The following is a 15,007-nucleotide window of genomic DNA, read 5'->3' as shown; positions in this document are numbered from 1 at the left end:
ACATGCACCTGCAGCAACAGGTGGTCACAGAGGGAGGCACTTTGGAGCGTGTGAACTCAACAGATAAAACAGTCTGCTGTCTTTTCACCCGCTCTCGCTCTGTTCAATGGCCTCCAAGTATCCGGACAACCTTGCCTGGTATTTTGGCACAAGTCCCTTGAGTGTTGATGTCAGCTGAGAGAGGGGAGAAAAGGAGGGAGGGAGGGAGGGAGGAAGAGAGGGAGGAGGGGATGAAGGCCTGAGAGAGAGAGAGGAGGGGGAGGAGTGAGCGGGCTATTCAAGGCACTTGTCCTCTGTCTCCCTCTGAGCACAGAGGAGGGGGAGGCGCACATGCATTGAGGGAAGCACACTTGCACACATAGTAGTAGCAGCCGCATTTTCACAGGCTGCTCTTCAGACTGACAGCAGCAAACGGAGTTGAGAGGCAGCGCAATAGAGCGAGGGAAACAAGGCAGGCATCCAGAGAGGAGAGCAAAGCAGAGGAGGCTCACGCAGGGTTTCCCCTTACTGCCCTTTGGCTCTCTGGGACCCACAAAAGGAATCTCCTCTGTGCTCTTCTTGAGCTGAACTTGCTTTGCCAGAAGACCTGCACCCCACTATGGCAGCCCTGGTGGGACATGGGAACCCTTGTCCCCTCTCATCTGATTCCTCTAAACTGTGGACTACCTTTATTTTGGGTGTGTTGACCCTTTCGACTCAAGTCTGGGGCTTTAACTTGGATACTACTCACACACTGCATAAGTTGGGAGACCCTGGCACCTTCTTTGGCTTCTCTCTTGCGCTTCACCAGCAGCGTAATCCAGACCCTCAGAGCTGGTGAGTGTGAATGCGGCACTGAGCTCGTCCTGTGTGTCCTGTGTGTTTCTGACTCAGGTCAAATATGTGATGTCATGTGTGCGCACCTGCTTCTCATACAAAAGCTCATCGCGAGTTCATTCTTAGGGATCTAAAATGCTAATGCCAACACAGTCAGCATTTCTGCACTGCATCAATTTGTCAAATCACTGCTTTGCTGCAGTAGTTGCTTATGTGCAGCGTCTGCACTGAGAGGAGAGTGGATGAGAGCAAGCTTCCTGAATCAGAAGTGAGGATCTGATTTCTCTAAAAGGTAGAAGAGTGTTTTTAAGTCATTCTCTTGGAGGAACTCATGCCCCATGAAGTATAGAGTGAGGAGTCTTCAGTCTGTCTGGTTGTGCCTATGAACCCAAAGTTAAGCTGTTCATGTGTGTTTGCTCTCTGATCTGCTGTTTGCCGGCAGCTGTTTTGATGAGTCTTCCAGTGTGACCGGAACACTCACGAGTCCTGTTCCAATCCTCCAGCAAGTCATGAATAAATGATAACAACAAGCCTGCGTGCAAATCTTTGGACATGTTTACGACAGGACTGCGAATAAAAGGCTGCCCAAGTTTAGCTGTCTGGATGCTTTGTGGTTGATATTGATGAGATCTGTTCCATCTGATTTGGTGGTGTGTTTTCTTTTAGTCATGAATTTGGAGCTGCTTTTTGTCAGTTAATACAGTGCACACTATCTGGTGAGATTCAGAAGATTAAGTAAAGTTGCAGAATTGCAAGAAAAATCATGCATATAAAATAATTACATATCACAGCACTCTGTATTTTATAAGATCCTAACAGAGAAGAATACACATGTATTCCAAATCTTAACCAACAGTTGAACTATAGCTGTAAAATAAATATAGCAGCGTTTGAGGTAATATCTCCCTCTGAAATTTACTGATTTATAAATGTAATGTTAGCTCCAAACCCCAAAATAGCAAATGCAATGTTCATGTCACATGTCTGGTATAAAGGAAAATTAATGTTTAAGGATGAGGGAATTAACTTACTACAAGCTCCTGTTTTGGAGCTCCATATTTAACTGCGGGCTGCTTAGTTTACCCGGGCTGGAGTCACCCTGTCGCCTGGTAAGACCAGGGGAATGACATCAGACACAGTCATGTCATCCCTCTGAAAACCAGCGTGCTGTCCAGCAGCATTCCTGGGACTTATTTTAAAAAGCAACTACCAGAATACTCATTGTATCACTGACTGCTGTGTCTTGAGTAAACAAGAGATAAGACTCCAGCAAAACTGTCCATCAGGGATGTTAGAGCCAGGAGACAGTCAATAAAACTCTGACCTGATGTGCTGATGTGATGATGCATCTACTGGAAGAGAGTGGCATGAATGATGTTGCTGCCGGTACGCTGGGAAAGTACTTTGTGTTTGGATGACTTTATGGTGATTTCATCCTCAGTCGGTCTGTGCAGATGACTTTGCAGGGTGTAGCCAGCCAGGGTTTTAGAAATATTGAATAATGGGGCCCAAAACAATTTGACTATACACAAAGAAATGTATTGTATTACAAATTTTGTCAACTTTCAGCTTTGTTACTCTACATTTTTTCATGAACACCATGAACACCAATGTCCTTTAAAAGTGTTTAGCTTAAGAAATGAAATCATTAGGCCAAAAGGTAAAGCAGCATTTTATGCCCACTTTTGTGGAGGAGAAGCAGTCTGAGAGCATTCTGCCATTTCAGCAAGTTGACAAAACGATTTTAGAAAAAAATATTTTTAATAATGGCCACACTGACAAATGCAACGCTTTTAACTCTGTTTTTAGTCTTTACCGTCTCCTGAAGAAAATACACGACTCTTTAGCCGCTCTGAGTCCACCAGCTACAGCTGTGTCTGTTAACCTCCTAAGACCCGAACTCTTTCATGGTGTTTTTAATTTCTCTTTGCTATTTGGGCTGATTGGGACCTGATGAATATAAAAACAAAGAAATACCAGATTTTTATTTTTGATAAAAATGAGATCCACATTCGTTTTAAATTTTGCTAGAACAGTGGCAGTATAATGTCTTTGTAAGTGGATATCCTTGTCGAGCAGAATTTAGTATTTTGGTCTAGACAACCCAAAATGTGATGTCCACATATGTGGACGGCAGTCCTAGGAGGTTAAACAACTTGTTCATGAACTTATTCCCACAAGCACTTTTTTTCTAAGCTGTTTATAAGCGCTGCCTAGCTAACATTCACACATGCATTCACACTCCGATGGATGCATTGGAGAGCAACATGGGGTTAGTATCTTGGATATTTGGATATGCAGACTGGAGCAGACTGGGATCAAACCACCAACCTTCCAGTTAGTAGGTGAGCTACCACCTGAGCAACAGCCAGTAGTGATGTGATGTCCACATATGCGGACGCCAGATTAAAAATGCACAGAAACTCACTGCACTTAAAAACGATGGGTATGGTTTGCAGAAACAAATGCTCAGGAGTCAAAATCAGATATTTTGGTAATACAATAAAATTTTATTTTCTTTGTAGTCGTTTGAATTTAACATGTAATAAAATGTGACATTAACGTGTTAACAAGCCCATATTAATAATGTATTCCACATTGTTTTTACCTTAATTATTGTGTGATAATTAACTGTTATGACATGGTTATTGCCTCTGTCTTTAAACCACATTATAACCCCACTATTACCATATTACTTTGGAGCTGTAATAAGAAATACTACCAATACTTTTTATCCTTCTCAGAGTGTGTTCTGGGATCACCAACACAAAATCATTCTGTGCCATTTCGCATGCTTTTAAGTCATGTTTTAATTAGATTTGAGGTAAAATCATAAATTGCATTAAAATAAAAATGCTATTAGGGGCTATGAGACTTTTGGAATTATGTTTATTAAAAGAAAAATGGCTTTCAGCGGGAAATGGAAACCATCTAGTGTGTTACACTCTGGACAATCCTGACATGTTGTTTTTAGGAACATAATGAAAAAATAATTCTTCCATGTATCTTGGTGGGAAATTCTAAATATTAGAGGTTTTATTGCCCCTTCAGAGATGTATTATTCAGAAGCAGCACAATAGTTGTGCTTCCTGTCTGAATAATACATTTCCATTAAGCCTTATGATAGTTCCCTCTGTGTTATTACATTTCCTATTTGGTAGTTTAGTCTCCAGCCCTCGTGAAGCCGTCTGCCTGAAACTTATTGTAATCAGATGCTACTGACTCACTTTCTTTTTCTATGATGAGGGTTTGGGTTACTGTCACCTGTGGCCATAATGTTTTACAGTCATTGTGTGTTATGTCACTCTATTCGACTGAGAAAATGATATTTTTCTTTGATGCTCTGTGCTGTGCTGACTCATGATTAAATCATACTATAAAGTAATGCGAGTGCTAATGCAGATCAGCGTAGTCATACTGTCGCCCCTGAAAGAGTTTCACCGCCAGCGGCTTTGGAGTTTCACGGTTTATCGGAAGCTCAGCAAAGATCAGAAAAGGCAATACTGTTTGGAGTTGATACCGCGTACACAATGACTGCCTTTTTGTTCAGTTTTGCAGCATCAAACCTTGCAGCTTATTTTCAGTATGGCAGTAAAGGTCAACCCATGTGACACAATATTATCATACTGACTCACATACTGTGAGGACAAGCAGGTCGTTGACACGGCTGAAGTAAAACTAGGCCAGAGTTTAGAGCCTTTTGTAAACCTTTGTTTTTCTTCCTGAGCACAGGCCAAAGCTTAAACGAGAGAATTTCATCTTTTGCTGCTAACGCCAAACAGAGGATGAGACGTGATGGGTATTTGAGTCTGAGTTATGTGTACATCTGCTATTTTTAATGCTAAGAGAAGTGCTTCTGCTATTAGTGTACTGCCTGGTGAAGACGGGAATCTCCCTGGGCTTGAGCCCCCCACTGCCTCTTTACCTAAATTTAAATAATAAATATCTTTACGCTGTGGTAAGTCTGCCCAAAATAATTAAGAAAAAGTTATTCCTATAAGACAATATGCTCTAATATTGTCATAATTCATTAATAATGTACAGATATCTCAGTTTCAGAGTGCTTAACACATGTCCAGGCACAGCAGTCCGTCTTTGCTAATCCTAGCTTGCTTTTTTCACTGAAATATCTGTAACATCACTTGTGCATTATCAAATTCTATATCAAAGTCCAAATCTATATAATAAATCAATATACAGTGCGTGCTGCAAAGCCACACATCATTGACAATACTGTTAGACTGTGATTTATCCTACAGTTGATTTACAATTGACTGCGTTGCAAAGCATTCATAGGAAAAGTGATAAAGTCTCAGGTTGCAGTAGGGGTCATGTTTACATGTGGTACTGCTTCTGAGAGTAGCACAGTCTGTCTCAGTGCCTGGGGGGGCCACAGGTAGCTGACATAGTCACAGACATCGTGTCTGGAGTTTGGTTTCATTGGCTGAATATGAATCCAAAGCAATGCTTTTTGAGGCCGAACAAATCCTCCTCTTGAACCGAAGGCATGATTAACACCCTAAGGAAGACTGGGACATAGGGGTGATCACATGCTGAATTCCAAAGGCATACAGAGTTTGCAAAAGAAGAAGGGTTTGACATTTTGGGAAACATCCCCATGTACTTTGTTGTTCTGCTTTGGAGAAGAGAAAACATCATAATTTCTAAAAACATCATAAAACCTACATAGGGATTATAATTCTCATTCTGATTTCAGATCTATACAGAAAATGTACCGAGCAACAGATTAGATCAACAAACACTAAAAACTGGGGGAAACAGGTAGTCTGTGTCTGACCTAATAGATAGTCACAGTATTGTGACTGCCCACCACACTGCCGAATCGTGACGCATCCATTGAAGTCATAGTGAAAATTTTAAGTGGAAAGTGGAACTTGTTCCAACATCTGCTCAATGTCTTTAATGAATGACTCAACAAAGGAATGTGCTTTATATAATTAGTAATTATATTTGTTAAGGGGCATCTACACAAGAAGTGATTCAAAGTTACATGATGACCAGCAACTGTATAAAGTCACTGACTGTTTGTCACCTCATTTCTGTTACTTCTGTTAGTACTCCATGTGTTAAACTGTGCACACTAGAAACTTGTGAAAACCTTAGTGAACACTGCAAGTTATGCACTTATCAGAAATGATGAACTTCTATAGTGAAGACAACAATTCAAACAGCAACACATGATCAATATCTGTTCGCCGCCCTGTGTTGATGACGTGTCCTTCTCCTACTAGCTGAAAATTGTTTGGCGGTCCCTCACCTTCACCTCGACAGCCAAGATCAGTCTTCCACATTTTGGACAATACTCCTGATTTTATTTTATGAATTATGACTCATTCACAGTATTCTCCATCCCTCCCTGTGGTGTTTCACACATATATATCTATAAGTGTTTTTAAACAGGACACAGCAGAACTTCTTCACACATTTATTATACAAAGAAGAATTTATGGGTGCTCATTTACATTACAACAGGCAGATAAAAGCTGCTTTTTCACCCTGGCTTAAGAGTTTAGAATGAAGCGTCCCCCCTTTCCCCTCCCTAATTCAATTCATGATTTCTTTTCCCGCTCTCTCTTCCCCCCTTTAAGTTGATCCCACAGTAACTTTCTCACTAAATCTCCCAGAGGCCATTCATGTGAAAGCCTCATAAATGTAAGAACTGTTGCAGTGCTTATTTATATGAGGGATCAGAAAAAGCAAAGGCTATGCAGCACGAGCTTTACAGTCTCTCGTGCACATACACTCGATTAATGCCCTTTTTTCTACCTCCCAATCACTCTCTGTCTATTTAGCATTCCTCTGTTCCTCTGCTGGACTGCCTGGGCTTGGACAAAAGCTCGGTGGGAAGCAGCACTGCCTGGTCCAGAGCTTTCAGGAATATTACTTTGCAGACTGCGTGCACACTGAAAGCTGATGCACAATCTGCAGCGTCAGGCTGAAACATATAACTTGGATCTGATGGAGGCAGTGCTGCAGAAACTGTTTCTGCATCTGCATTTCACAGTGAACAGATAAAATCTTGAGGTTACACATATGTGCTTTTAATTTTAAACATTTTGTAGCATTAACTGCATAAATAATGATCAGTAATTTTTGACTCTGACCTTTTGCTTTCCTTGATTTCCGATAAAAATCTTAGCAATACGTTGAGCTGACCCCAGCACTCACTTATGAAAACGGCACGATCTGAATGTGGGGGAGGTGTCGAGGGTCTGATGGTAACGGGACCTGCAGGGATGAATAAATCATTGCATGCCTTCTCTTTGATTAAATGTGTGTGTGGGTGTGTGTGTGACTGATAAAGAAGCAGTTTAATAAATCACCTAGATAGTAGCTCGACTTAGAACTGATGGGCCTCTGATCTGTGTCCAGAAACACACCGTGCCATGCAAACCAGACCAGAGCAGGAAATTATGAGAGATGTTGATGCTTTTTGTTTGGAATTTTTAAACTAGATTTTCAATTAAATTTTTCAATTTTGATGGCAGTGATCATATAAAGTGAATGTTTTATTTGTTCTTTAATAGATAATTGTTGCAGTGTCGTATTGAGACTTGCGTCAGTAATTTCAACAGATATGAGCTGAACTGACGAATCTGACCTACAATGAAATGCAGAATAAAAAGTCACCGTGCTTTGAAATTGCCCCACTATTATGTAAGTTGAAATGTAGTGTGTTGGCTAAGTTTATGCATCACTAAAATTAAACAGGTTTCAATATATAAATGAGCTGTTACATATATGAATAAACACATGTGACTAATGGGCTTCCTAATATGTGATCACAAGCTTTTTTGGGATATTAACATTGAAATGACTGTTTAACTGCTTTTGGTTCACTATATTCTGTAGATTCGAGTTTCCAGAGAGCCCAGACAGCTTATGCACCAAACTACCAAGAAACTGCAGTTCATTAATGAATTAAAGAAAAACAATGACAATGGGAAATAAATAAGACACACTGAAAATTAGCAGTGGAATTTGAGAACCCTAATAGATAAGTACAGAGACGGATCAATACATGTATGACCAGCTAATGGCAGGGATGGGGGACAAAATGAGAATATAAAAGGAACAGACAAGGGATGGTATAGTACCCGAGGGCCATTATTTACCCATCTATGCCCCGAAATGGCTCTTCATTCATTGATCAGGGGGGCAGGTGGTGAGTTTGGGGGTTGTTAAAAATGCATGTGCAGTGAGGATGGGGTTACCAAGTACTTCAAGAACCATTTCTGCCTCTTCTTGCTGTCGTGAGAGTCAGCTAAAAAAAAACAAATCTTATTTTTTGTACATTAATGCACCACGATTGTGATGTTCACATACAGGCAGGACGTTGAGTCACATCCGTGGGCAGTGAACCACAATATCCCAGAGGAGATTTGCAGGAACTGGCAGCTGTTTCTGTCTCTCTCTTTTTGCAAATTATCGAGTAGTGCCCAACTCTCTGCTCGCCTGCCCATACTGGAAATGTTAAAACAGGGTGATTCACAACTCGGTCACCTCGCTCTCAGCTGTTGTTTTCTCGTCAGCAAGAAACTGGAGTCAGGTGTTTACACAAAAAGTGCCATTTGGCTCAAGGTTCACGAGAGTCGTCATCTTGGTCGACACTGTTCGACAGCCTGTGTGTAGGCCTGTAATTCACAGTCTGCGTACTATCTGCATGAGTATTAATGCATTTTTCAGCCATTTATACACACGATAGCATATATTTTGTGAATGTGTACACAAGTGTGATGCGTGAGTCTGTGTATTTCCAGGTCAGAGGTCACAGTCTTACTCCAAGATAACAACAGAAGGTCTAAAAAGCCTCTGGGCCCCATGCTGATCTTTTATAGCTTCTGTCTATAGAGCAGCAATCTCACGCTGCTCTGTTGTGGAACGATGTTTGAGGGTGTGAGCACACAGATTCAGAAGCACTAGCAATAATGCAGTGAAACAAAACACTGCAAATATTTGCAGCATATTTGAGTCATTTCACAAATGTGATTATGCTATTAAAGCCCATGGCTGAAACATTCAGAGAAAAGGGTTGGGCTTCAGATAAAAGTATCTGCTGTTGCTCTTTAAAATGATTAAATTGACAAGCGTGAAAAGTGCCAGTGCTTTCTCTTTCTAAACAAACAATGCAGGGCTTTGAATTCAGCTCCCTGCAGATGTTTGCATCTTCTTCTTCACTGCTGTATTGGTTTGTTTACAGACTGGCATGTCAACACTTTCCACCCCAAGTATTTCTTTCACAACAAAGAAAAGGCACCCTTGTTTTTAGCACGAGTACTAGTTAATTTATGAGAATATGAATTTCATTGTAAGGGTTCGGGGAATTTTTTCGCCAAGCCACAGAGGAACACGTGATCCTTCAACAGGAAGATGGACACTACCAAAATTGGTATAAACAATTTAATAAGCTGCAAGCGCGTGGGGACCAAGTCTGTGGGATAGGCCAACCCTGCTGTATATATAATACCATTTTTGTGCTCTTTCTTTGTTATTTACTGCAGGATTATTGGTCCAAATTGCTACATATGTGATGGATTTCTTTCAACTTGATCACATTGTTGTCCTGGTTCCCTGCTGGTCTCACTGGCTGCTGTATGGGAGGCTAAACAGAGAGATGTGACTCCTGAAAGTGGGGGAGGAGTGAGGGAGGAAGAGACCGTGTGTGTGGACACCCAACCTGGATGGGGGATGGGTGGATGGGATAGTGGAGAGAGTGTTGGGGTCACTGCACATGCTCCCCTCAGCGAACATATGAGCGCAGCATAATGAGTGTCTGTGTTGTTTTTGTGATGATCAGCGAGTGAAAAAGGGGATGATGGCCTTGGAGTGGCTGTAAATCACAAATCAGAGCAGAGGTGTGGACATTTCGGAGGTTTAGGCATGGAGCAGTAATAACTGTGCATTGGTATTTTGTTTTGTTGACAACATTTTTTCATTTTTTTCTGTACATACTCTAAATTCTCAAGTGCGAAGAACGCACTAATTTACATACAGCCTTGTGAAGTCGCCCCTCCTCCTGCTTTCTGTAATGGGCAATCTGTAATTCTCTTCGAGCACTGTAATTACTTGATTAAAAAATGACTGACGGCTTGTTTTCATGCCCTTCTCGATCATCAGTTCAGGATTTTATATGTGTGATGGGAGATTTTAGCACCAAATCACAACAACAGTCGCCTCAAGGCGCTTTATATTGTAAGATAAAGACCTCACAATAATGCAGCTTTTGTACTTGTGCCATACCTGCTGGTGTAACCATGCCGGTCTGACTGACTACTGGTAGAAGCACAGCTTTGTTCCAATTGAAGTATGTCAGCAAATAATGGATGCATTTGGATGCACACAGCTAACAAACAACCTAACAGTCTTCTACTTAACATCTGTAAGTTAACACTGCAAATGTGTTGTTAAAGTTTAGCGGTTCTCCAAACCTTTCTGACACGCCACGCTTCAAAAGCCAAAGAAAAATCACATCCCACACTTTTTTAATCAACCAATAATAATAAAACAGGAGCCAACCTGAGTTTGTGTTAAGTAACAGTCAGCAGAATGGTATCAGAAAATTCTTATCTGTTTAGTTTTACCAAGAAAATTCAACTCATTCAACTTACTTTTGCTTCGTGCTTTCCCCCTCCTTCTCCACCTGCAGTGGTTTGTCCCCCACCAGTATGAAGATCACTGGCATGTAGAAAAGCTATCTTCAAGTAAGGCTTTATATGAGGCTATAAACAGGTAGGGGCTTCTGTCTTCTCTGTCTCCTGCTGTAGACAGAACCCAGGTGCCTTGTCTAATCTATGTGTTCAACATGGCAATGTAAAACATACACATGCATGCTGGTGCTGAATCTGCAGGGCCCGAGTTCATGTGGGTTTTCTACTAGACCATCACATCAACACCCTGATATCTCCCCCAGGGTCAGCAACAACACACCTCCACACACAAAGGCACACATGCACACACCATACCAAATGCGGGTTTACTGAGAGAATGAGCTTGGCAGTGAAGCGCACGATCAGTCTGAGTCAATCCCAAACAATGATATGAGTTAGAAGCAGAGTAAAGGGCAAATAAATGAAAGCTCAAGTCAGCCAACAAGATTTATTCGTGTCAAATTTGGTACATTCAGAATTCACTTACAGGAAAAGGTCACAACACTTTTTGCTTAATTTTGCAAAGGTGTAATTCCAAACAAATGTCGTGTAAGTAATGAAAACAATGTTGAATCTCTGCAAATATGTTAATGTAGACAGTTTTCTAACTTGAGGCTTCAGCCATTTGACTTAAATAAATAAACCTTTTAGGGCATATAAACTTTTTTCTGACTTGTTTCATCTTATATTTATGAGACATAAGAGGTTATGAGATCATTTCTGCAGAAATAATTCCTTCTGCCTTGCACAGCTTTCCAGTTGAAGGAAAAAAGTCTTGTTATTATTATTTATTTATTTTTACAAATAATAATGCTATAAGAGATAATCAGAGCTTCCAGCTTCACATCCTCACACCTGCCCATGTATCTGAGCATGTGGGGGGAAGTGAGGTATCACCTTAACTCTTAAACATAAACCAGAGCCTCCTGGAATGTAGCGCCGTGAGAGGGATCGGATCTTATCAGTTTCGGGTTTTTTTCTTAGTGATATGTTATTCCTCTTTGTCATACGTGTATTTGCGTCGGCGTAACATCACTTGAAGATTTTGTTTTTCTTGCATGTGCGTCACTGGTGATGTGAAACATCATTTCACATGTTTGCGCTCTGTGGCTGTTTTAGTTTCTGGTTGTTAAGGTGAGGGGAATCACTCCTGAGGCATGCACAGCTGCACCTCACCAGAAGTACTTGTCAGGAAAGAGACGACAGGAGCAGAAAATAGAAAGTTAAGCTGTCTGGCAGTCTGGGATGTGTCAGCGATAGTTTATGTGAGTAGACTGTAGTAAAATACAAATTGTGAGATACTTGTACATAAGTATTGCCATTTGAGTCTACTTAGTTCTTATACATCACATTTAAAGGGGAAACCACTTTACTCCAACACAAGAAGCTGACAGTTCAGAGTAGGATTAGTAAAGTAGGTTACCTAACTGCCACAATGACAACCACACAGGCTAATGCATTATTAAATATATCAGTTTGAGTAGAGTGTGTCTGGTTAATTATTGCTTTTGCTACTTTAATTTAATTTTACAGCGTTTTATATTTTAAGATCAACATTTTGAACATTTTGGATCTTATGTGTGCTTTGCTCAGCCAGAATACTACTATTATTGCATTGTGTTACTTAATTAATAATGCTACTTAATTTGTAACACTACATATTATATTACTTTTGCATTACCTAACATGGCCTATTCATATAATTACTTTTATCTTTTAAAAGATAAAGTTAAGGCTGCAGTTTCACACACTTGCACAAATTCCTGTCCTAATGAGCACCTATGCAACAGCTGCTTTTTAGTGTTTGAGTATGAACTCAAAGCCAACAGCAAAGCTGGAAACCATCCCAAAGTGCGCTTCACAGCATTTGCCATTAATTTTACTGCAAAAACAGAGGCTATGTTTGAACCTGACTCACTGCCTTTGTTACCTGATGAAGATCAGGGTCTGGCTGCTGGACTCGGGTCAGCATACACTCAGCTTCAACATCACTCTGGGATCTTCCTCACTAGATTTGTGTTAGCATGCTCTCTTTATGGATGCTTGCCAAAAAAACCCCCAGCCAACCAACAAATAAACAAACAAACAAAAAACACAGTGTCCTGTTAACAGTGTATAGTTGTTTCTGCCCTGGATGCTGTTTGCACAGTACCTATGCGAACTTGCTCCTTTCTTCAATAAAAAAATAAAAGTTTTGTCTGTTGTGGAGAATGCAGACCATGAAAGCTCTGCAGAAGACTCGTTTGTAATTTGATCATATCTCAATTCCTTTTAGGTGAAATGATATTTAAATAATATAGCATTTTATGTTGTCCAGCAGTTGATTTAGTTTAATTGCTAGTGTGTGCTTGCTAGTACAGCTTTTTTGTGACAGGAACACCCTGTGTGAGTATGGAGCCAAAGTCACAACTGGCACATGCAACAACTTGTTATTAGCCCGCAGTTAGTATGTCAATGTGCTATTATTAGTTAATTAGTCATGCACTGTATAAATACCTGCAGGTATTAATGTTTGCAAGGTACATTATCTAAATTCTGTTGATAGCGTACATGTTTACATGTTACAGTTACAAAATAACCCTTAGCTTTTTTGCTGTTAGCAATTTAGTGACGTGAATTCATCCTCAGCTCCTCTGGGATCACAAATAATAATTCAGCAGAGCAGAATTTAAATCTGGATTAACTGTCAGAAGGCCATGCTGCTTGTAGCTTCTTCTTGATTGTCTTCTATGGACAGACGGTTTGTGTCCACAGAAGACAATCAAGGAAAAGCCAAGTGGTCAATCCTGTTATATTTCTTTGATGTCCACCTGGAGGGGATGCGCAGGTGGTGCATTCTAATATCAAGTCTTGGATTAGCTGGTCCACATTGTCATAAAACACTGGCAAGCACATGGACATCTGCATAGACCTCCATGCTGTCTGACTGATGATGAAATTCATGTAACTTGATCCTCATCAGACTCACTGACGCAAAAAGTATAATTAAGGCTTAAATCTTCATAAAACTTAGAGAGATGCATTTAAATACACTGTTGTGATATCAAAAAGACTAGATAAAGATCTTGATGACTAGAAAGGCTTCGTGTAATTCCAGTAATGTAATAATGTCTTGCTTGTGTGCCTGACGCCACATCCAGCTTTACGCGTGTTACAGATAAAGCTGGATAAGGTTGGAAATGATGCACCTTTGATCCAATTACTTTACCAGGAGCAGAGTGGATGCAGTGCAGTAAAATGTACGCAGTGTACGCTATCGAGCATGTTTTGATCTGAACTATCCAGTAAAGAGGAGTTGCTCTGCACCTAGCATTGTTGTTATAGCTGCCTCGTTGTAAACACTGAGACACCAGGTTAGAGTTACTCTTGGCTGATCCATGCTAAGCTTCTAGCTTGTTAAACTCTATTTAAAGTCTTCCCTCACACAGTGATAGCTCTAATTTAAGTGCGCACATAACAGTAGATAGTTAGGGAGTAGATAGGAGGAGAGTTGTTGGCTGGAGCATTTTGCACAGGGTGTATTTGCACAGCTGAGCGTAGCACTGACATAGCTAACATCACTGTCATAATTAGACCTGCAGGCACAGTTCGGTGGCAGTGCAGGGTAGACCTCGGTATCTGTTTTTCAGGCTTCATGTTCTGCTCTTTATTTTTTGCTTTGTCTTCTGTGTTTCCCCATGTCTCGCTTCCATGCATATGCCATGACTGACAGTGTTGGGTGGAATGTGAACATTCGGTTTTTAAATAGCATCCTGGCCTGAATCAGCCACTCCTAATAAGGCAGAGGGCCGTGACACTGGCCCTAAAATATCAGCAACCACCTCACTGAGAATAAAACTTTTCCTGGCCTTGTTATTTAGGGACAACTGATAATAGCTGTTGGATATGAGTGCAAACAAGGTACACTAGATATAGATTTCCCAGAGCTGTCATAAATATATTTCAGGCAACATAACATACTCTACTGAATGTAGCCTCGTGTTCAGGGTGTCTCTTGAACTGCAGGTAATTGTACTTTACAGTAATGGCAACTTAAGGTGAAGAACAGCTTTGAGGAAACCTTAATTTGTATTATGCACTATCAACGTTTGATACCAGGTTTTACAATTAACTTTCCTTTCATTTTCCTTTATTTAGGATACTGGTGGGAGCTCCAAGGGCGGCAGGGCAGGGTAAGTTGACGGGCAGTCGACCAGGAGCCCTGTTCAGGTGTCCGATCACACCAGAGGAGTACGACTGTGAGAGGGTTGACATCGATGGAGACGGTGGGTTTCAAGTGCAGCTGAAACAACTTGTCGGTTCATTTGTCAATTCATCAGCCAAACTATGACGTGACTTTTATTCTTGGTGTTTCACTTTGTTCTTTGTACTGTGAAATTAAACACTTCAACCAAAGACAAAACTTTAAACACATCAACTTGGGCTTTAAGAAATCTAAATAACAGCTGGACCTCCGTCGGTCAAAGAGAATTATCTTTATTATAAACTACATTATCCCAGGCAGAATATTAATGGTTTCTCTG

At 40.7% G+C, this 15,007-nt stretch overlaps 1 protein-coding gene across 4 annotated transcripts in view; it reads left to right on the top strand.

The window, feature by feature from the left end:
* The first annotated feature begins 263 nt into the window (after positions 1-263).
* Positions 264-15,007, top strand: part of itga7 (integrin, alpha 7) — a 35,472-nt gene continuing 20,728 nt past the window's right edge. The window contains exons 1-2 of one of the 4 annotated variants that reach the window (XR_005692730.1): positions 264-816; positions 14,622-14,749. Coding sequence is in view for 3 of the 4 variants with exons in the window: in XM_040009001.1 (XP_039864935.1) it covers positions 599-816; positions 14,622-14,749 (346 nt within the window). In the remaining variant the exon portion in view is untranslated. The remainder of the gene's footprint in view (positions 817-14,621; positions 14,750-15,007) is intronic. The other 3 variants (XM_040009001.1, XM_040008993.1, XM_040009009.1) reach the window with 3 other exon arrangements.

The sequence above is a fragment of the Simochromis diagramma genome, unplaced genomic scaffold (assembly GCF_900408965.1).
Source record: "Simochromis diagramma unplaced genomic scaffold, fSimDia1.1 OVJJ01000320.1, whole genome shotgun sequence".
Taxonomy (NCBI): Eukaryota; Metazoa; Chordata; class Actinopteri; order Cichliformes; family Cichlidae; genus Simochromis; species Simochromis diagramma.
Note: the sequence above shows the minus strand (reverse complement) of the source record. Positions and strands in the feature narration are given on the sequence as shown.